At 45.7% G+C, this 22,460-nt stretch overlaps 1 protein-coding gene across 3 annotated transcripts in view; it reads left to right on the top strand.

Annotated features, from left to right (window-relative positions):
• The first annotated feature begins 256 nt into the window (after positions 1–256).
• Positions 257–22,460, top strand: part of Rxfp2 (relaxin family peptide receptor 2) — a 61,104-nt gene continuing 38,900 nt past the window's right edge. For 2 of the 3 annotated variants that reach the window (XM_021186883.1, XM_021186884.1), the window contains exons 1-3: positions 288–495; positions 16,981–17,127; positions 19,519–19,596. In XM_021186883.1, coding sequence (XP_021042542.1) covers positions 453–495; positions 16,981–17,127; positions 19,519–19,596 — 268 coding nt within the window. In that variant the 5' untranslated portion in view covers positions 288–452. Of the gene's footprint in view, positions 496–16,980; positions 17,128–19,518; positions 19,597–22,460 lie in introns of all 3 variants that reach the window. The other variant, XM_021186882.1, reaches the window with a different exon arrangement.

Below are 22,460 nucleotides of genomic sequence, written 5' to 3' on the forward strand. Positions count from 1 at the left end.
GTAGATGTACGGTCCTTCACACTCTGGAATTTGTACTATGTTTAGATTAAGCATGGGTGCAAGTCACTCCAGGTGCTTTGAGAAAAAAACATTAAGCTACTAAAATGTTGCTTATTAATAAGGCTAGAGAGCTATTTACCATCTCGCTTTTCTTACACCTTACCCTTCTTGCACCGTGATGAATGTAATGTCCAGAAACACAAATCTACTTTTAAAATAAAGTGAAGCAAGAGAAGGGAAAGGTCAGACAGAGAAGCGGGCTCCCCAGTGACAAGCGTCGGTGTCCCTTCGTGCCAAGGAGGGAATTTCAGCTGAGCATGCTCAGACACATGGGAGGCACCAGACTATCAAAACTCCTTCTGAGAAGCGAGGACGCGTCTACGATCTCAATGCTGCAAATCTACAGCTCTTTCCTCTGACACCGGACACCTCTCGAGCGCACACCGGCTGCGATGTGGCTCCTACTTCATGTCATCCTTCTGACAGAGGTCAAAGGTAAGGCTGCCGCTCTCTCACTACTAGTGACATAGGGTTCCCAGAGATTAGAAAATCGTTATGTAGTTCTGTGATGTTTACAATAGACTCTGTGCGGCGTTTGAAAGGTAGACATCCCGCTGTGCATCCACAGAAATGATCGTTAATTGTCTGGCGCACCAAGGAGCCCAGCACTTTTCAAATGCAGTATGTATCGCCCAGAAACGTGACTTTTTATGTCGTTAGAACTAACGATGGGTTGTATTTTTAAAACCAGTGTTGACATATCAATTCGAGCAGGGGTAAGTGCTTCTGAGAATGAGGGAGGATATTCATTAGCTAAAAGATGTGTTTGTATAAACCCAACCTGTTTGAATGTGCCCATAAAATGAGTGTAATTGATTGTTAGTGGTTATGGGATTTGGGGTTTGGTTTTTTTGTATATTTGTGTGTTTTTGTTAATCAAACTGGGGACTGTAAACCACAAGCAAATCCAAAAATGTCTAAGAGTTTACCTATGTAAAACAGTTATTAAAATATAAAAACATATACTTGATATGACTTTCTTACCTGCTCTGAGATTTAGAAAGCTGGTGTGAAGTTCCCACTTCCCAACCAGTGACTTTCACGTGTTTAGCTCTACAAACAACTAAAGTAAAAAACCTAATTTTGCCACACGTTTATATACTTTCTATTGCTCCCCAGAGCACAGGAACTCATTATTACTTTGGTTCAAAACATATTTATAGCTTTTCTTTCAAACTTTTCAGAATAAATATTGGAATTTGAAACTATCATTAGCCTCTTTAAAAAAACAAATTTAATTAAATGAGTTACAAATGAGCAGTTTTCATCTTTAAGTAAAACGCACCACTTAGGACAATCAAATGTAACTTCTGAGCATAAAATACAGTATTTAAGGACAACTACCAAAAGATTTTTAAATGTTTAAAATTTTATTTTGAACTTGTAACAACACTAAAACTTTGTTCCACATTGTACGTCAAAGGTCTTACCCACACTGATGTACCCAGTGCAGTTTTGATTTTGCATTCTAACCTCTCCTGCATGCAAATCTATTCTCTAAAGAGAAACGATAAATTCTTCTCTCAGGAAACCACAGCTTTAGAAACAGGGGTCTGATTTGATTTAAGATCTAAGGGCAGAAGTCCGTGTTCTGTCTTTAGTCATAATATTCAATTTTGGAGGGTGGTTAAGAATGAGTGATTTAAAGAGTCCTTGGAATCTTTAAACGATGCTCCAAATTACGATACTCACCAAATTACTCATTCTGTGCACTTGAGTAGGCTTGCACTGGCCTTTCTAACCCCCAAATCACTTTGAAGCGACTGACCGCGTATGGTTTGCCATAGTGCACTGAGCTCTGAAAAGTGGGAGAGAAAGGGAGAAAAAAATTAAAAAGATCATTTTGGATCTTTCTAAATGCCTGACTTCAGATTTATACCTTGAACCTAAAAATAGTTCATTGATTAATTACAGTCTTCTGCTCTGTTTTATTTTCTAAGTTTGCATTACTTTTTCTCATTGTAAACCTTTTTATTTACAATAACTCACTTTAGAACGTGTCAGTACTGACATCTTACGAAATTGTAATGATTTGTTTAGTAATTGCCAGAGCTTTTGCATTTCCTCATACAATTCTTGACAGTTAGAATAGTAAGGCTCTCAGTCATGAGCAAACAAAGGCCATTATTAATTATTCTTTTCCTCAGAGTAAAAATTGCTTTCGGAGGTTAAGTCCGAGTGGTCGGTCATTTTTTAGGGTAGTATAAGTCACGTGATTGACTCTTTTCTCTTTGGACCACGGTCACTCAAGTGCTTAAGAAGTAAACGATATTTACTGTCTTAGTGCATTAGCCAACAACTACAACCAGCACAACCTGACGCCTCTCATGTCGTGCACTTTATCATTAATTAATTCACTCTGGGTTTTTGCTAACTGGCCCCAAACCACCCTAAGAAGACTTTTAATGAATGGATAGGGGCAGTGTTAACCCAAAACAGTTAAACTCAAACAGTGTGCTTAGGTAGAAAATTAAAGTCTCAAGTATGGAGAATCCTGCTTGATAACTTCCAATGGTTATAGCCTCAAGTCATTTGCTACTCCTTAATAAATGTGATCCTTCTTCGAAGCAGAGCCCTGGCGCCATTCTGCAGTGAGCAGTGTTTGAGTGCCCCCTAGTGGCCAAATTGCACCTAGGCCTTAAGGGGGTGCTGTCCAAACCATGGGTCATTTAATTGCATTGCTAAGACTACGGAAAAGCTTCTCCAACTACATTTTAATTTCACACAATTGCATCCATGCTGTGCCTAGCTGTGAAAATCAATTGTACTTCAACCCAATTCTCTTGGAAATCTTTCTCGCCAGTAATGGAAAAAAATAAGTTTGTTCGCTTGAGGCAAAAACAGAGCCTGCTTGGGGTGAGCGAGCTGGGACCCCAAAGTGTGTAACCTCCAGAGGCGTAGCTCTGCACATTCTGCTGCAGGTGCATGTGAAGAGGCACAGCCAGCTGTAGTAAAGACTTTCAGCATACCTTCCACTTGAACCCAAGACACAAAGCTGGGACACTAATAATGAAAAGCTGCGTGCTTTTTAAATCCTAAAAATAAATAAATAAACAAATAAATAAACAAATAAATAAATAAATAAATAAATAAATGTTGCAGTCTCAAATAAAATTCAGCTAGTAACAAATTATTTGGGTTAAGGTAGTTATATAATCATGAACCTCACAGAACTTTTAGAATGAGCCAGCATTCCCAAACTCCATGTTTTACTTATTCAGTAAATGTGTAACTTGCTAGTTAAGCAGAATCGATGTGTTTGTTTTACAGGGGAAACGCTAGTGGAGGTATGAGGGGGGCGGGGAAATCGCGTGGAAACCATTCTTTTTTTCCTATGTGCTTAATTTACAGTGCGTTAATTTCTCATGGCTGTACTTCCAGAGGAGAAAGACACCTAGGAGGGTTCTGAATATAGACAATGCCCTCCAAAAACAATTAATTTAGCATTCACTTGATAAAGAGCCTTTTGAAAGGTTAACACTAGAAAGAAATTGCACTAGCCAGGTTGTGAAGCAAAGGACCGTTCCAATGTGTTCAATGACAAGGGACAGAATCCCAGCCTTTTCTTCCCTGTCCTCCTGCCCACCAGTCTACGACTTGGCCCCTTGCCTCTGTTCCTGGTGACGCCTCCTGCTCCCTTCTCTCCAACTCCTAAATAGGAGTCTAGTCTGGTTTTGTTTTGTTTTGTTTTTTTGTTAGTTGCTTTCACTTTGACTTCTCTTTCTAATTGGCTTGTAAAACTTGTATGGGGACCATGTGATGTATCTGTATGTGCCCACGACGCGATGTTCAAATCAGAATCAACAAATACTTTGCGCACATTTTTCACTTCCTCACAGACAAGTCCTTCAAAACCCTTTTCGTCAGCCTCAGTTTTACATCTTACTGACATGTGTTGGTTGTGCCCATCAGTAGGAGTCGGTGTGAGGAGTCCGTGGAGTACCAATCAAAGCAGGATCATTTGAATTCCCCTGCCCTTCACGTCTCCTCACGCTTGGAGTATGTGCGCGCCTATCTTCCAGGCAGGAAGAAAAATATAATACACATGCTCTAATGTAGAAGTTATGAGAATTTACTTGAAGGTAGAATAATTGTTGCTAGAGGCTGAAGAGAGGAGATTGGTAGAAATCGCCAGAACAGAAGGGGCACATTCTGCTGTCTGCATCACAGTGGCCTGACCACAGTTCACGTGGCCTGGTAGGCATTCGATGACGTCACTGCGGCATAGGTTCACTTCTGGTGCGATCCCCTTTGCGCATCTCCCTTGTCCCACCACGTCTACATTCTAGCCGAGTTCTCCACTGTCTTCCTGGTCTCCTTGCTCTGAAATCTTCCCGGGTTTCCAGGTCTGTGTTTTCCAGCCCTCTCGTTACTGTCAGCCGCTACGTCTCTGTCGATCCTGCCACAGAGCCCTGAGTCGCTCTAAGTCGCCAGGCTGCTCCATCAACGTCCTCATCCGCAGCTGCATTCCCACTTGGGGACCATTTATCTTTCAGCAAGACCCTTCTTCAAATAGTCCTCTCAGCGCCTTCTGTCTTTGCTGGGCTCTGCTGCCCCTTCCCCACCCCCAGACCCCAACCCCTAAAGGCTTCCTGTAGCTTTCTGTTTCCTATTAACTCAATTTCCTTTGGGGGGGGGGTAGCTGTCCTCTAAACTCCTGGCCTAGTCAACGCTCATCAGTAAGATTCTGTGCGCTAAGATTTGGGAGGAGAGGAGAGAGCACAAAACTCAAACCGAACCAAATAATCATTATATTTTCAATCTTAATATGTCAGCACCAGCATGCTCTCTCTGTAGGGATTTGTCCCAATTCTGAAATATAGGAGACTCTGAAAATGAAGTTTGAGCAAATATGTCTCCAAGTTTAATCTAAATCAGTCAGGGACAATTCAGACTCCTTTAAACATGTATTGGGGGAAAAAAGCATTAATTTGTGCTATAGAACACTAATTCACCTGACTGGAAAATTTTTGCTTTATTCAGCAGGAAAGGGTATGCAGTCGTGAGCTTTCTAAAATTAGTAAAAATTATGGACATAAATATGTATGTATGTACATTGGAGTTGGAGAGATGGTTCTGGTTAAGAGCACTGGCGGCTCTTGCAGAGGACCTGGGTTCAGTTCCCAACACCCACGCGGTGGCTCACAACCATCTGTAACTCCAGTTCTAGAGGGAATCTGCTGCCCTCTTCTGGCATCTCTGGGTACTGCATCTGGGGGTCTGAAAAGATTCCCTGGAAACCAGAGTTACAGTCCCATGCAGGTGCTGGGAATCGAACTCGCATCACCCGGAAGCACAGTCAGTGCTCTTTACCATGGACCCATCTCCTAAGCCTCTATTCACGGAGGATTTTAAGGATTTGGATTTTAAACTACTTCTTAAAGCTGTCTTATTCCCTACTTCTCCAAATGTAAATCCCTGTGCTCGGCCCTAAACTTGTTTGTGAGGTTGGAGAAATTTTCATCCCGTTGTGGATTCATGGGTGTATCCACATAGACAGACTCACCCCCAGCTCATTCTAGTAGTTCAGACGTTTTGTCTTGTGGATGATCCGGCTCCATCCTGGAGTCCTGCTTACTGAGTCTCCATTGCTTTCCTGCTGGCTATGAGCAAAGGGGGTTTATTGAGATCACCTCTTGGGGTGACCAGCCAGCAAGGTTCTTTCCTGGCTCGCTCAGAGCAGCTGCACTCGGCTGCCTCAAGCTACCATTGAACCTGACTCTGAAAGTACAAGTTAAAACACCGCAGCAGGCTTTGCTTTTTAGGAAAAAGGCTTCATATAGAAGCATATGTGAGATTTGCCCACAGTGGAGTCAGAAGACACCACATGCATGCAGTTCCCACAGATGCCAGAAGATGGCGCTAGATCCAGATCTTGGAGTTACAGGTGTCTGTGACCCATGAAGAGAGTGCTGGGAACTGAACCCAGGTCCTCTGGAAAAGCAGCCAATTCCCTTAACCACGGAACCGGCGCTTCATCCCCGAGTCATTTAAAAAAAAAAAAAAAAAGACTATGGTCATTTTTGTTATACAATCTATGTATATCTGGATGGCTAATTGAACTGACCTGGATCATTTATCATGTTGAATCTATTTGTAAATCTTTTTTTTTTTAATTTGGAGGTGATAGACAATTAAATATTTGCCAAAGGAATTACTAACCCCACACTAACAATATATAGCCTCTTAACAAGTAGTAGTTCAAAACTTTGAATATGCAGGTTTACCTACCTGACAGTGTTAATGGTAATTGCCATTCCAATCCTATAGGAGAAATTAATTCCAATCCTATAGGAGAAATTAATTCCAAACCTATAGGAGAAATTAATCATGTCATAACAGATGTCTAGCAAAAGGGCCTTTGGTACCTGAGTCTCCTCATCCCCGTCATTCCTTATCTACATCTTTGTGTCTTAGGTAGAGACCATCTGCTTAGCCACTGCTTGTATCTCTGACTCTCATTTAAGGGGGAAAGCGATGCCTTGGTTTGCACCCAGAGCTCTGTCCACTCTACCCCTGAACTGCAGCTCCAACCTCCCATTCACAGTTTCTCTGAGTCTGTCTGTCTCAACCAAACAGGCTAAAAAAATGATGTACCTCCCGCTGTGCTGTGCCTATTTCTATACCCAGCTCCCTTTTATGTAAGTGAGGGAGCTACTTTAAAATGTGGAAGCTGGATTCTCTTCCAGGGATGTAAATGAGCGACTTTCACCTGAGGTAAGATGGCTCAGACTTGACATAAAACTGTGAAGGTGGGAAGATCAGGGGTGTTGGGGGAGCTCAGGGAAAGCTGGACTTCCTTAGTGACGCCACCATTTCCTTGACAGCTGTCTTCCAAATGCTCCAAAAGTTAAAACCATCCTCCGGGAAGGATGATGCGCCCTTCCTAAGTGCACCGGGTTCACTGACGCCAGGGTCGGTCTGCCTCCTTGCTTGTGTAAACTGTGTGTATGGGTTGCTTGCTCACAGAAACAGCTCTGTCTATTCCTGAATATTTCATGCGTTGATGACGACTTCTGAGATACACGTCACCTGCTAGAAATCGAGAACTTTCCTTGCCACAGGAACCGTCGAGATGAATAATTAATTTCTTTCCATCAGACAAGACTTGTCACACTGTGTGACAAAAACCAAACTCAACTAGACTCGAACACTGCAAGGATCGCCATGGGAGGACTTTGGAGGTGGTCGTTTGTGAGGGAGGCTCGTGACCTGGAGTGACGGTCTCGGAAGACTCGGGGAGGTTCTCCCGGAAATGGCTTCAGAAATGAACCTGAAATAAAGAGGGAGTGGAAAAGGGAAACAACATGTATTTCCAACGCAAAGAACAGTGCATTAAAAAAAATCCCAGTGCCGGGCTGGAGAGAGGGCTCAGCGGTTAAGAGCACTGGCTGCTGTTCCAGAGGTCCTGAGTTCAAATCCCAGCAACCACACGGTGGCTCCCAATCATCTGTAATGGGATCTGATGCCCTCTTCGGGTGTGTCTGAAGACAATTACCCTGTATTCATATAAATAAAATAAATCTTAAAAAAAAAAAAACAACTCAGTACCTTTCCACCATAAGAGGCACACTTCCGGGAATGTTTTCCTGACAAGAGACAAGGTAGACAGAGAAAGTAAAGGAAGCCTGGTCAGTGGCATTGTTAGCATTCTGTCTAAGCTCCGCCCCCACAGTTACCTGGCAACAGCCAGGTAGGCCTGACCCGCTATAAAAAGGGGCTACCTGCCCCCTCCTCGTTCTCTTGCTCTCTTGGGCTCGTCCCTTCTTGCTCCCTGTCCCCTTACCCCCTCCCCATTCCCTTCCTCCTCTCTCCACATGCTCATGGCTAGCCTCTACTCTCTCTCTCTCTCTCTCTCTCTCTCTCTCTCTCTCTCTCTCTCTTTCTGTCTCTCTCTGTCTCACTCTCTATCTCTATCTCTCTCTGCCTTTCTCTGCCTCTACTACCCTCTTAACTCCCCTCCCCATACCCTGAATAAACTCTGTTCTATACTATACCGTTGTGTGACTGGGTCCTTCAGGTGGAAGGGATGCCTCGGCATGGCCCCGCTGAGACACCCCCTGCCTCACACCTCCATAGAACATATCCTTTTCTCTTCTTTCTCTTTTGTAAACACATCAGAAATCACTTTGGCACTTTTCCAGACTGTGTAGTATGCTACTGAGGGATCCCCACGCTATCTTTTGCACTTCTTCCCTTTCAGAAACATTTAGGTTGTTCCCAGTTTGGAGTGAGTGGTGCTTCTGAGAATGTTCTGGCAGCAGGGATGGGGGTGGAGAGCAGGGGTGGAGGGGTGTCTTCGGGCGCACTTTGAATACATTTCTGCAGACTCAGAGAGAGCCTGGTGATGCATACACTTTGCAAAGCTTCGGGCTCAGCGGATGGTGAGATGCTGTTTTCCAAAGCAGGTGTTCTCATGAGCATTCCCAGAAGTGTATTAGGGCTTGCGTGACTTCATGTCCTGCCCAAATTGTGTGTCACTGCTTTTAAAATCCTTAGGAGGACTGGAGTCCCGGGTTAATGCACTTGCTACTCTTCCAGAGGCTCTGGGTTTGGTTACCAAAACCTATACGGTGGTTCACAGGCACCTATAACTCCAGTTCCAGGGACTGGGTGCCCTTCTTCCTCTCTATGGCTCCCTTTCTCACTTCCACGCCTATTGTCTTTCCTCTCGTGGAGCAGAGCATTTTAACCCAGGTCAGCCCTGGGACCACAGGTTTGGAACCATATCTGCTGGAGCCTGGTAGGTCCCACTGGGTACATAACTAGAAACAACCTACCCATAACCTGTCCCAGAATCCACCCGTAACCAGCAGTTTAGCTGGGAGAGGTGGGGCCCCAGGGGTTCCTCCCCAATCTATGATTGATTGTTGACTCGCGAGGTTCAGTTTTGCGCATGCCCAGTGTAGGCAACCACAGCTGCTGGACAATCGTGTTTGCAATGTCTGAGTTATGCCCTGGAGAGTATTTTAAGCCCTCCTCCCTGTCTTCCAGCCTTTACCTTCTATCTGCTCAGGCTTCTTTCTTGTTTCCACTATTTAGTTACATCATTGGTTTTTCTCAAGGATAGCATACACTTTACATAAACACCTTGTATGACGTGCTTTAGCTTTATCCCTAGGTATGTAGCTGTTGGTGATGTAAAAAAAAAAAAAGAAAGAAAGAAAGAAAAGAAAAAGAAAAGTGTTTGGTCATCTTACTTTCTTACTGTTTGCTGTTTCGCTACATCTGGCTGTGGAGAAAAATCTTGCTTCTCTCATTATTGTTCCAGCACTTTCGGGTTTTCAGTCACCATCCATAGACGGCAACGCTTGTAACCCTTCTTCTGGTATTCATTACACTGTCTCGGCCTCTTGATTACCTCTGCTAGGTTAGTGTTCTGCTATAATATTGAACCAGCACTAGCAAGCATCGTTGCCTTCGGAAACCTATCGTGAAGCAAGCCACACTTTTACAGATTTAAAGCAAGTCGATTGCCGGTACTTTCTGTTTGTATAGTTACTTGGAAGTCAGGGTCCAGGAGTTCCACCCCCGGAGCCCCTCTTGCCAGGGAAGTTGTAGGCAAGTGACAAACGAGGGGACTATCTGCCTGAGTCATAACGAGAGGCCTGACCTCCCTGGAGAATTCCAGCCACATTTTCAGACTGTTTTCTCACACAACATTGCAAACACTGTGTTCCGAAGGCCTGCTGTCTGGGAGGAACTTCCCACCAGCCCCTCCCTGATCATGGCTGCTAACTAGAATCTCAGAAAGCAGATACAATCCTTGGGAAGAACCGACTTATCTTCTCTGGGGAGAGTCTTTCTAATGTTTGGATAATAGAATACTATTTTTCTAATGAATCAATATGAAATGTAAGGTGACAGAGATTTTAGAGCACCCTTTCAAAAGCTGAAATATTAATGATGCCTGCAAGTTCCTGTAAAATTTTCCATTTGTTGTTCAAAGAAATGCAGAAACCTAGAAAGCTCTTATCTTCCAGACACTGCTCAACCTCACAATTATTATTCTTTTATTTAAAAAAAAAAAAAAAAACAGCAAACGAACTAAGGAGATAAGAAGATGTTAGGAAATACAATGTGGCAAGGGGGTGCCCTGAGAAATTACGCCGTGCAACAGACCTGGTGTGAAAGAGATTTACTGGGGGAGGGAAGAGGAGTGAGGACCTGGGACAGAGCTGAGACATGTAGACAGGCAGACAGACGGACAGACGGGGCGGGGTGCGGGGCAGAGCCATGGGGCCAGAGAAAAGGGGGGTAGGGAATAGATAGGGGGGATGCTGAAGAGTGGGAGGGAGAGGGAGAGGGAGAGAGGGAGAGGGAGAGGGAGAAAGCGAGAGCGAGAGCTCGCTGCTGAGTAGGTCCTTTTATAAGCAGCACACACCTGCAGCACGCACCTGCAGCTCACACCTGCAGCACGCACCTGCAGCTCACACCTGCAGCACACACCGGTGGCACCTGGCAGCAGGTCATGACGTCAGCTGGGGCAGACCAGCAGAATCCCCTGTAATAGCACAGCAGAGGGGAACTCCGGAAGCGGAAGTATAGAAGAGCGGAGGGGAACCACAAAGCCAGGGAAGGAAGCAACCCGCCTGATGAAGATGGTGGGATTTGTTAGACCCTTCAGGGAACCAATGAGGAAGCAGAGAGGACTAGGCAGCCATCTTTAAACCCAGCACTTGGGTGGCAGAAGCAGGAGGATGGCTGTGAATTAGTTCATCATCCTGGTCGACAGAGTAAGTTCCAGCCTAGGCAGAGCTACACAATGAGACTTTATCTAAAAAAGGAGAACCGGTGACGGGCAGCAGACAGACAAACATTGGTCTTGTGGGAACTCAGATGGAGTAACAGGCCAGCGCTGGACGCTGTAGGTTGGTGAGAGAAAGGCTCCAGGCAGTGAAGACAATGGCTTGTCATTCTTCTGAGAAGTGTCCTTTTAAAGGGGAGACACTGTGTCTCTGCCCCAAAGGCAACTGGTTATAATAGTATTTGGTTTGTTAACTTGTTTTGAATATGAGGCCTGACTGTGTTCTGGTTTGTTTACATGCATGTGTCTGTGTGGGTGTGCATGGGTGTGCCAACGTGTGTGTGTGTGTGTGTGTGTGTGTGTGTGTATGTTCATGGGTCTGTGTGTGCATGTGTGCGTGCTTACGTGTGTATGTGTGTGCCTGTGCATGTGTGTACATTTGTGCCTGTGTGTGTGTATGTGTGTACACACATGTACATGTCGTGATGTGGTGATTAAACCTGGACCTCACTAGACAAGCACTCTATCTAGGAAAGCAGGACTGTACTTCCTGTAGAGAGTGCCTGAGATGCTTGGGCAGAGGGTAGACTTGGGAGACAATACCGTGACTGGGTAGGGAGGCCCTCCCGCTTCAGGCATCATCTGACCCTGGTCCACGGCCATGCAGCCTCCACGTGGCTCAGTGTAGGCCATCTATGTGAGGGGTACCTTGTATCTGTGCAAGAAGCATCCTGATCAGGTGATGTCAGGAACCCTGGGTGCGGGGGGGGGGTGGGGTGGGACTTGGAAGAACCCTCACTTAGGAGAAGAGCCAGCGACGAAGGTTCTCTGCGGCAGGGGAATCCGTGGCTCAGGATTTGAGAAGCAAGAGATGAGACAGAGGTCCAGTCCTCTCTCCTCTCAGGGTTGCCCTCATCAGGGATTCATCTAGTCTGTCACTGTCACACTCTGCCCTGCCCCTCTGTCCTTCACCCACTCACTGGGCATTCTCTGAGTGTCTCCGTCTTGGGCAGCTTTCAGAAAGAAGGCAGACTCTCCAATCACACTGAAAAAGATGGATATTTTAAACACCAGAACACAGCCAGGCAGGCATGAAGACAGGTTTGTGATCTCAGCACTCCATGCTACGTCAGGAGAATTGAATGTTTGTGGTTAGTCTGGGCTCTAAACAATGTGTTTAGAGATGCTCTGACTTGCCATAAGTAGGATCAAGTGCAAACTGCCCAGAGAGCTGCTTCATCCCACTCAGAACACCCAGGGGAGAAGGCAGCTTTGCCTGTCTTGTTGACTGGCAACGGACATGGCCCAATTAACATTTCCTGGATGTTGCAGTAGTTAACTCTTAAGTGTGTGGCTGAGGAGCTGTCCGTGACTTCTGCTCTATGGCCTCCTCCTTCAGTGACAGTGTCATCCTCACTGAGGTGAGCAGCACCATTCGGGTCACCTAGGAAATGCTCTCCTCAGCCAGTCACCTCTGTGGAATGCCCTTTCTGGAAGGCACTCGTGTGGAGGGACCATTAATCCCAAAAATGGGAGAAGAAAGACCACCGACCCAAATCATCATGGCCAAACTCATTAAAGCCAGCTTTTTTATTCATGTACATGGGCTGCCTCCCCCTAAGGCAGGTTTGAGAGGTCAGCACTGGATGTGAGGGAGACAAGGCTTTTATAGCTTGGGGGTAGGGGGTTTCTAAATGGAGGATTTAGGGGTGCAAAATAGGTGGGGTTACAGGAGCAGAACATAAACATAACAAAGACATAATTGCAAAGTAGGCATAACAAAGTAGACATAGCAACAGGTATCATAACAGGGTAGCCAGTCATAACAACAGGTATCATAACAGGGTAGTCAGTCATGACAACAGGTATCATAACAGGGTAGTCAGTCACAGCAACAGGTATCATAACAGGGTAGTCAGTCATAACAACAGGTATCATAACAGGGTAGTCAGTCATGACAACAGGTATCATAACAGGGTAGCCAGTCACAGCAACAGGTATCATAACAGTGTAGTCAGTCATAACAACAGGTATCATAACAAGGTAGCCAGTCACAGCAACAGGTATCATAACAGGGTAGCCAGTCACAGCAGCAGGTATTATAACAAGGTAGTCATAGGTAATCATATAACCTTTGAAACAAAGGTAGGGTTGCAAGGTGGCTATAATCAACCCTTTGAAACAAAGGCATGATGGCCATGCCTGGAACAGGCAGAAGGGAGCCATTTATAGTTAAGGACACTGGTGGGGCATAGCCCAATCCTTGAGAAACAGGTTTAATCATAAACAGGAGTGAACCTGATTTGTCTCTACTGAAAGTTGGTTTTCAAGCCTAAGATGGAGGCAGGCTGGTTCTTCGGAACACATGGCTTCCCTCAGTTCCAGTCAGTCGTACTGTTGTCAGAAAATCAAAACAGGGACCTGAGCATCTTTAGTGATTTTTACATGGCAAAACCTGAAAGATCCTTCTCACACATCCCTTCCCAGTAGCCCAGGAGAAGTGTTGACTGGCAACTCAAAGCGTCCTTGGGCAACAGCCCAGCTGGCTCCTCTGAAAGGCAGCTGCAGGGCTATTACATCATGCCTGTGCACAGCTGGAGTACTGACTGGAGACAGGGGGGACCTGGACAGTGGTCTCCTTGCATGAGCCCAGATCTCCTCACTGCTGTAGTTTGGCCAAAGGGGTCCCATGGAAACCTCTGGAAGCCACCAGCTCTGCTATGATGTTGGCCACCTCCACTTTTATAATTCCCGAGTTTCAGTAAAACTGCCTCTCTCTACTGCAGCCAGCGATGGCAGGAGCCCCAGACTGCAGAATATGCCTCCCACAGATGGCCAGTGGGCCTCCCTTAGTATGTGCCAAACACAGCCGGGACTCTTAATTATTATCTAAATTTCATGATTATGAGGGAGAATGTTAAGTACAGTACACAGGACCCGGGATTTTATTTACTCAGAATTGAAACATTAGCAAGATCAGATTTTGAAAGGGGCTCTTTCCTTTTTCAGCTCTTATGGGAGTTTTTGTTTTTTGTTTTTTTTTTAAAGTTAATTGAGCACCAAGTGATGGCAGACATGAAGGAGACAAGAGGACAAGAGGACAAAGAGGAAGGAGCTAAATTCAGTTATTTTCCTCTCTTATCCCATTTATGCTAGAAATGTCCCAGCAAGATGCTGCCATGCAGTGGGAAATGAAGACTCCCTACAGTTACAGTTGGAGACACTTGTGGTCAGCCCCGCTCCTCCGCTTCTCTTGTCCCTCCCCGATTTGACACCCTCACCCCACCCCCACCCGACATTCTTGGGTCACACTCTCAATTGGCCTCCTCCATCAGGAAAGCTCCAGAAGATGCACCTGCGAGAGCCTCAGGGAGCTCTCGATGACATCACTGTCCCTGGGGGAGAGTTCTCAATGACATCACTGTCCCTGGGGGAGATCAGCTGCCCTGCTTTTCTGCACTTGCTCCATCTCCAGGGTCATCTTGACTAAGGAGCTATGCTCACATAATCCAACTGTTCTCTCCGATGACATCCTTGGGCGCTTAGTGTGCACTTGTAAGTCAGACAGCCTGAGTGCCCACGTTCGCACACCTGCCTGCTAACACCTGAATCCTTGGTGAGCAGGAAGGCCAGCAGGGAGGTCTCCAAAGACGTTTGTGGGATGCAATCTCTCTTAAAGGCACCATCTACTGGGAGGTCCAGATGGCTGTTTCCCCAGACCCAGATACAAGCATCTTCATAATGATCATTGATAGGTTATTTCTCTGCTGAGCCAGTTCAAGCCAGATTAGATTATATTAAAAGTCGGTTTATGGGGAAGCTGCTTTCAGGTGAGTTCACTGGCCGAAAGGACTGAGGCCAGGAAAGTAGCCATGGGGGAGGGGGGAGTAAAAGAGAGAAAAGGTGTGTGCACAGAGGGGGGAGAAGAAGAGGAGGAGGAAGAGGAGGAGGAGAGGCCAAAATGTCTGGATCATTTAGGGAGACTGGCAGCCCAGCCCCTGGGATGGAAAGTTCAGAGTTGGGGTGGGGTATGCCAGGTAGGGACTGAGGGATGCTGGGAGAACCTAGAGACCAGGTCTGCTTTGATGTGTGCCTTAGTCTTGTCCTGGGTCTAAGGGTCTAACCAGATTTTCAGAACATCACTAGGCTCCATTACCTGGGAAGGCAAGGCCTGCTAAAGCCTATTAAAGAGCCATTGTTCCCTACACCCAAATAGCTTCCTTCTCATGATGGTGACGTCATGGTCAGGAACACCTAGTGTACTGGTTAATTTTGTGTCAACTTGACACAAGCTGGAGTTATCACAGAGAAAGGAACTTCAGTTGGGGAAATGCCTCCACGAGATCCAGCTGTGGGGCATTTTCTCAATGAGTGATCAAGGGGGAAGGTCCCCTTGTGGGTGGTGCCATCTCTGGGCTGGTAGTCTTGGGTTCTATAAGAGAGTAGGCTGAGCAAGCCAGGGGAAGCAAGCCAGTAAGGAACATCCCTCCATGGCCTCTACATCAGCTCCTGCTCCCTGACCTGCTTGAGTTCCAGTCCTGACTTCCTTTGGTGATGAACAGCAATGTGGAAATGTAAGCTGAATAAACCCTTTCCTCCCCAACTGCTTCTTGGTCATGATGTTTGTGCAGGAATAGAAACCCTGACGAAGACACCTAGCCAACACCTCTCCCATCCCTTCAACAGGTCATCATTAACTAGCCATTTCAGGGTCCTCTTGCTCTCTAAGTGTGTGAAGTTCTATGTGTTAGCTTGTAGTGTCTGGTGGGACACTGTGGCTCTGTCATAGGTGTTATGGGAACATTCGACCTCTTTATGTGTGTGTCTGTGTGGACTGGGGTAGAAGGTTTCTATATGACTCTGTGAAATGCCTTCAAGTGTTAATTATCCCTATCTGTATGCCCTCCCCCCTCTCCCCTATGGTCCTACCCCACGCCCCATGTAAGCCTTCCCCATTATCCCCCCTTCGCCCTTTATATTATTCATTCTGTATCTTCTCCCTTGAACTCTCCCAAGGGTACCCCAGCAGCACAACGGGTTTAAATGAAAAGGATGACAGGAAGTTGGGAAAGGAGGGGGAAGCTGGAGGAGGTGGGGGAGGGGCTGGACGGGGTGCAACCTTCTCAAAGAACTAGTATAAAACAAACATGTGAAGTTTCTACTTGACCTCAAGACTTCCACAACTATATTAGTCAATTTTTCAAGTAGCATGTCTATTTTTTTCTGGAGAGCACGCTCTTAAACTTGAATGCACACATTTTATTAGATTTAAATGTTGGGGTTGCTTTGTAAAACCCTGTCTCCTGGTATGTGGCCTTGTAAGAGGTCACTCGACTTCCTGTCTGCACCCATCTGTCCAACTAGATTTGGGCTAAACACTTGTTCATGTGCTATGCCCTCTTTCTGGGAATATTATTTTTAATTTGTCTTCATAAATGGCTTCTACTCTTGGAAAGGCATATTTCAGAATGGTTTGATTCCCTCCCAGGATAGCAGTTACTAGTAGACTCTGACATGAGAAGGTAGAAACAAACTTTACCCAAGTCACCTAGGGGACACCCCCCCCCCCAGGCAAGATGCAAAGCTTACCAACTGCTAAAGCACACAGAAAGATATAATCTCATCCATCTCCTCTCTCTGGCTGGAGAGGGGTAACTGAGCTAAGTACCCAGCAGAGTGTTGGTGCTTGGTACCTCCTTAACAGGAGAGTTATGGCTAGGGTCGTCACCCTTGTCTTAATGAAGGCTTGACGCTCTCTCAAGTTGCCGCTTAAATGGTCCTTTTGCATATGTATTAAGTCACCTTAAGTTTTTCTTACGAAAACTTAATGCATAAATCAATTTCTTTGTTCCCATTTAAACATGGTGGTAGCCTTCTGTCTCAAGCACTAAATACCTCCCTGTCTCTATCCAAGGTCGAGCAACCCTTTTGGCTTTCTTTGCGATTACCTCCCTTAAATGAAAATTCAAAATGAGTCTTCTCCTCACCCACATTATAGGTAGTGTTAGGTTCAATTGTGGTCACTTATCATCGATGTTATTCCATAGCTGTGTTCCAAGAATGATCCCAGACGAAACAGCTCATGGAGTTCTTGCCGGTGAGATCTAGCCACAATCACGTTTGGTTTCTTAACATAGGAGTTTTAAATCTGCCTTCTCTCATCTTTCGTGTAGATTTTGCCCTGGCTGACAGCAGTATGGTGGCTCCTCTGTGCCCCAAAGGGTATTTTCCCTGTGGGAATCTCACCAAATGCTTGCCCCGAGCCTTTCACTGCGATGGCGTGGATGATTGCGGGAATGGTGCCGACGAGGACCACTGTGGTAAGTTCTCCCCCTAGCACACTGCATGTGCTCCCCCAAACTGTGGGTCGGTCAGTAAGTGAGGGGAACTGGGAGGAGGAACTAATGACCAACTGCCCTTTGCATTCGGGCTAATGACCCGACTTTTAAAAAGACCTAGAACTTGCTAAGATCAGAAAGATGGTCCGTCCCATAAAAAATCAAAATGACATTCTAAATTCTACTTTGGATCTCATAATTCAATTTTAAGAGGCTTCCTTGTGGCCAATAACTTTGCTCAGCTGTGAGAATGTCCATAAGCTGTCACTGTGATCACCTGGAGGATTAAATGATTGTACAGACTGACCTTGAGTGTTGGTTAAGGACCAGGACCTCCCCACAGCACCGGGATACAATGGGCGCAAAGGAAATGAGGGAGAAACGAGGACCTTGACCTTGGAGCTCACAGGACAACACAAACTAAGAAAACAACAATGCTGTACATGGCTAAGCAGAGCAAACCCAGAGAGAAAAGGACCGGGGATTTCAGAGATGAATAGCATCTCAGAAAACCATTTTAATGACAAAATCAAGGAAAACTTTAATTGAAGTAAATTGACTTGAATGAAAACAAGATAAAAGGGGGAGGAGGGAGGGAGGAAGAAGGGAAGGAGGTGGGAAAGAAGGACGGAGGGAGAGATTCTGGAGGCATAGAATTCCCAGCATAGGAAATAACAGGCTCCAAGGCCGACTGGAATAAACTGGAAAAGCCACGTGACTTATGCCTAGGAAGTGTGAGAAGGTCACCCAGTTCATTACCCAGGACCCCCAGGCCAAGCTGAGGGCTATGTGCTGAGACCATACATCTCAGCCGATCTAATCTGCCTATTTGCCAGTGAGGAGAATTGATGACTGGCCAAGGTTGACAGCTAAAGTCGTCGGTCACAGTCAACTCTGAGACCCAGCTCTTCCCAGTCTGCACAGGAGGCCAGCTCTCCTCAGCGCTGGCCAGCTAGCAGCATCTGAGCTGGGCGGCCACATCCTGGAGTGACAAGCGGCTGTCTGTAACTTGCTGTCTCACCCCTGGGTACTCGGGAACACCCTTCCCTTGGATGGAAAACTACTCTCCCTACCTCAGCCCACCCCTGTTCCTCCTTCACACTCAGATCAGAGGTGTGGGACATGGCTCAGGGGGAGAAGGCTTGCCTAAGCATGCAGCAGGCACCGAGTTCAATCCCTGATACCTAAGACAGACAGAAACACTCAATTCAAGGTCCCTCTCCTCCTGGCCATGCCCATGGGTAAGTCATGTGTGTTACGTTGTCACCTCTTGGCAAGCACCTAAGAAAAGAATCTTCTTTGCTTTGTTATCACCAGAATGTAGGATAGTAGGGTACACGGTAGGCACTCAATCTGTGCTCAGTAGGGTACACAGTAAGCACTTAACCTGTGCTCAGATCAGAGGTACTCCTCTGATTATCAGTGAACAAGCTAACAAGATTTCTTCTTTGCTACGAGGGAATCAAAGGCCACATGAGTTTATCTACCCACCACCAGGACGTTCTGAACACAGACTGAGCAAAGCACGTGGAATAGCTGCTAATACAGTTAAAGGCACCACAGCAGCACAACTCAGGATATGGAAAAGGAATAAAGAGAAATTATAGATATCAGGGATCAAAGAAGCCTGCAAGTGACTGCGTAAATTTACTCTTTGATTCAGTACCATCGATTACAATGCAAATCTTACCATTTTTACAGTAGATATTCAATTAAGGATGCTCCAAAATGGGCCCATTTTTTGTAAATATATATCATCCATATGTAATTTTTATCATATAAAGGACATAGCAAATAAGAATTTCACAATAGCAAATGACACATTGACATTAAGGCAGGATAAAGAGAGGCAACTATTATTTCTCAAAACAGGACTCACATTCTTTACTGAAAGGTATTCTGGGTTTTGCTTTATTTAAAGATAAATTCTAACAAGGAGTGGTGTAGGCTGTGTTGAGAGCATGTGAGGCCCTGGGTTCAATTCCCAGCACTGAAACCAAACAAGGAAGGTCTAATCTTGTCAGAGCTCGGTCGACCTAGCTCACAAATTCCTTCCATCTTCACACGGCAGAGGACCCGAATGAAATACAGAGTCGGTGGTCTTGGGAAATCCCCAAAATTCAGATCAAAAATCCAAAATGTCAGCATTAGAAATGAAGACTATTTATCAAGACATTTATAACCACGTAAAATAATACTGGCACTGTACGTGTTGGGGAGCGCACATTTGAAATCCTCGTGAAAAGAACCGGTCATTCATTCTGTTGCTTGAGCAGATTTTGTTTCGTTTTGTTTGAAACTTTTGTACTTTTGTGTTGTGGTGTGGTATCTGATTTCCAGACTAACTGACGCGTATCACTCACCATCCCACAGGTGACACTAGTGGATGGACAACCATATTTGGCACAGTCCATGGGAATGTCAATAAAGTGACATTGACACAGGAGTGCTGTAAGTGGTGGTGGTTCAAAGATGGTTTCCGCTTTGCAAAAACTTGACCATGGCTCGTGGGATCTCTCTGGGAACAGCAGCCCCCTCTTATCTAAGGTTTTGCTGTCAATCGATTGCTGCAACAGTCTGCAGTCAACTCCAGTCCCAAAACAGTAACGACGATGGCGGCAGTGCCTGGAGGCAGACAGACCACGTTCACATAGCGTGCATCGTGGTATACTGCTATCATTTTTCTATGGAGTTATCAGTTACTCTTAATCTCACTGGCCTGACTTATGAACATCCCAGAGGCCTGTAGGCAGAGGGCAATCAGTCAGACAAGGACTTGGCGTTATCTCTGGTTTCAAGCGTCACTGGGCATCTTGGAACGTGTCCCCTGTGGGTAAGTGGGGACTGCTGTAGTGGCTCAGTTGCCTTCAGAAGGTCGATGTTCTGTCTTTGTATTTCACTGGTAGCCATTCTACTGTCTGCTGAGGGCCTGGGGGCTGGTGGAGGGGGGAAGGAGAGATCCGTGTCTATGCATGCTCACTCCTTGTGTTACTGTTTGGGTCATGAGAATGCACAGGTAATAATTGTGACAAATGTCAAGGTTCCACTTCCTTTGATTTTTTTTTCAATAAACAGCTCACACTATGTTTCAGATGCAGAAAGGACAATGCTGATTAAGGTGCCTTCCCCACTCACAAATATCTTATGTAGCTAGAAAGTCATTCTCACTGAGCTGTGGTGAGTCCAGGCTGCACACGGAGGCATGGAAGACCACTGTAAGAAATGAGGGCTCTGCCAGGGACAGGAATGCTCTCCCAAGTGATGCATCTGAGGTGGCCCTCAGATGGAGAGAGAGGAGGTAACGGACCGTCAGGGAAGCGAGGCCAGTAAGATCTTCGGGGAGTTGTCCAGTGCCGCTCGCACAAAGCCTTTACAGGAGTGCACTGAGATCCTGCAAACCCGAGCTAGGAGGAGGGCAGGGCTGGGCTCAGGAGGCTGCAGCCTGCTCTAAGTAAGAACATCTGGGACATACACTGGAGAGGTTGGCCTTTGTACTGAGAGAGAGAGAGAGAGAGAGAGAGAGAGAGAGAGAATGAATGTACATATAGTCTGGTATATGTCAGAATACATACATTTCATTTACACATGTGATGTGCACACATTAAATGCTATACTAGCATTGGACATGGTAGTGCACATCTTGAATCCCAGCACCCTGGGAGGTGGAAGAAGGCAATCTGCATGAGTTCCAACCTGGCCCACCGAGTGAGACACTGACTCAGAAACAGGCAACAACAACGGAACCCTATCCTAACAGTGCATAGTCAGTGCACTTCCCTAGGCTTACACAACTGTGCAGCCAGCCAACTCCAAATCAGAAACAATCCAGTCAAAACGACATGTGTGCTGAACTTGTACAGAAAGTCTCCCAGTCACCAATCCTTAATGTATATTATGTTGTATACTGCTACAATCATATAACAGTATAAAATATATAAACAGTGGAACAACTATGTCATTGGCATCTATTCTGGGATCAGTGTCACGAAGCCTCTAGAGATCTGCTAAAGGGTCCATGCAAATACTGCCTGACTTTTAAAGGGGGCTGGACCATCTGTGAATCTAGGTATCCACAAGACCCCTGAAAATAATCCCCATGCCATACCTGGGAAAGACTGCAGTATGCACTTTATTATACTAGTTTATAACTTATTTATATACTTATACATGGATGTATAATGTATAAAAAATAAATTATGCTAGATAGGGTGACATGCACTAGTAACCCCAGCAATCTGGAGTCTGATGAAGGAGGATGCGGACTTCAAAGCCAGCCTGGGCTGTGTGGAGATGGTTCAAGGTTGAGAGCACTGGCTGCTCTTTCTCCAGCACCTATATGGAGGCTAAGTGGATCTGATGTCTCCTTCTGGCCTCTACAGTACTACATGCATGTGGTGCACACACATACACACACACACACACACACACACACACAGAGAGAGAGAGAGAGAGAGAGAGAGAGAGAGAGAGAGAGAGAAAATAAAATAAAACAAATATTTTATAACTGGAGGTAGAATTGACTAGGCAGTTTAAGGTAAAGACCCCAAAGAAAAATGACCAGTTTCTTTCTTGACTGAAAGCCAGAATTGCCCTTTCATCCTTGCTGGAGGCCCAAGAGCCCAAATGTGTTTGAGGAGCTCCGGTCACTCATCTGGTTCCTAGATGATTCTGAGGTCTTTCAGAAGAAATGTTAAGGTAGCCATGAAGGCCTCTTAGGAGAAAACTCCTTCTGAGCAAGAGAATAGAATCGCTGGCCTGGTGCAGGCTTGACCTTCCCATGAGCCAAGTCAATCTCCTGGCCAAGGGGCCACCCACGGGAAGAGAGCTCAGCTTAAACTGAGCAGTAGATGCATTAATTCATTTCTGTCCCAGGGGCCTGATCAGACTTCTTTCTTATCAGCTGCTATTTATTAGACACCCCACACCACAGCAGCTTCTTACTCCAAGAAGGAATGAGCAACATTGAGAAAAAATGTTTAAGAGGAGGAATTTGTAAGGAATAGTAAATGAGTCTTTTTCTACCGAGTACTATAAAAACTGTTTATGGCGGGGCGTAGAGGTGCATGCATGCCTTTAATCCCAGCACTTGGGAGGCAGAGGCAGGTGGATTTCTGAGTTCCAGGCCAGCCTGGTCTACAGAGTGAGTTTCAGGACAGCCAGGGCTATACAGAGAAACCCTGTCTCAAAAAACCAAAAACCAAAAACCAAAAAAACTGTTTATGACAAGGAATTCAAATCTCTTTATCTGCCCCACCACACCCTTTATGAATCCTTGAGGCCCTGCTACATTCTTCAGTTTAAGTGGCTGCCTCCCT

The sequence above is a fragment of the Mus pahari genome, chromosome 23 (genome assembly GCF_900095145.1).
Source record: "Mus pahari chromosome 23, PAHARI_EIJ_v1.1, whole genome shotgun sequence".
Classification (NCBI taxonomy): Eukaryota; Metazoa; Chordata; class Mammalia; order Rodentia; family Muridae; genus Mus; species Mus pahari.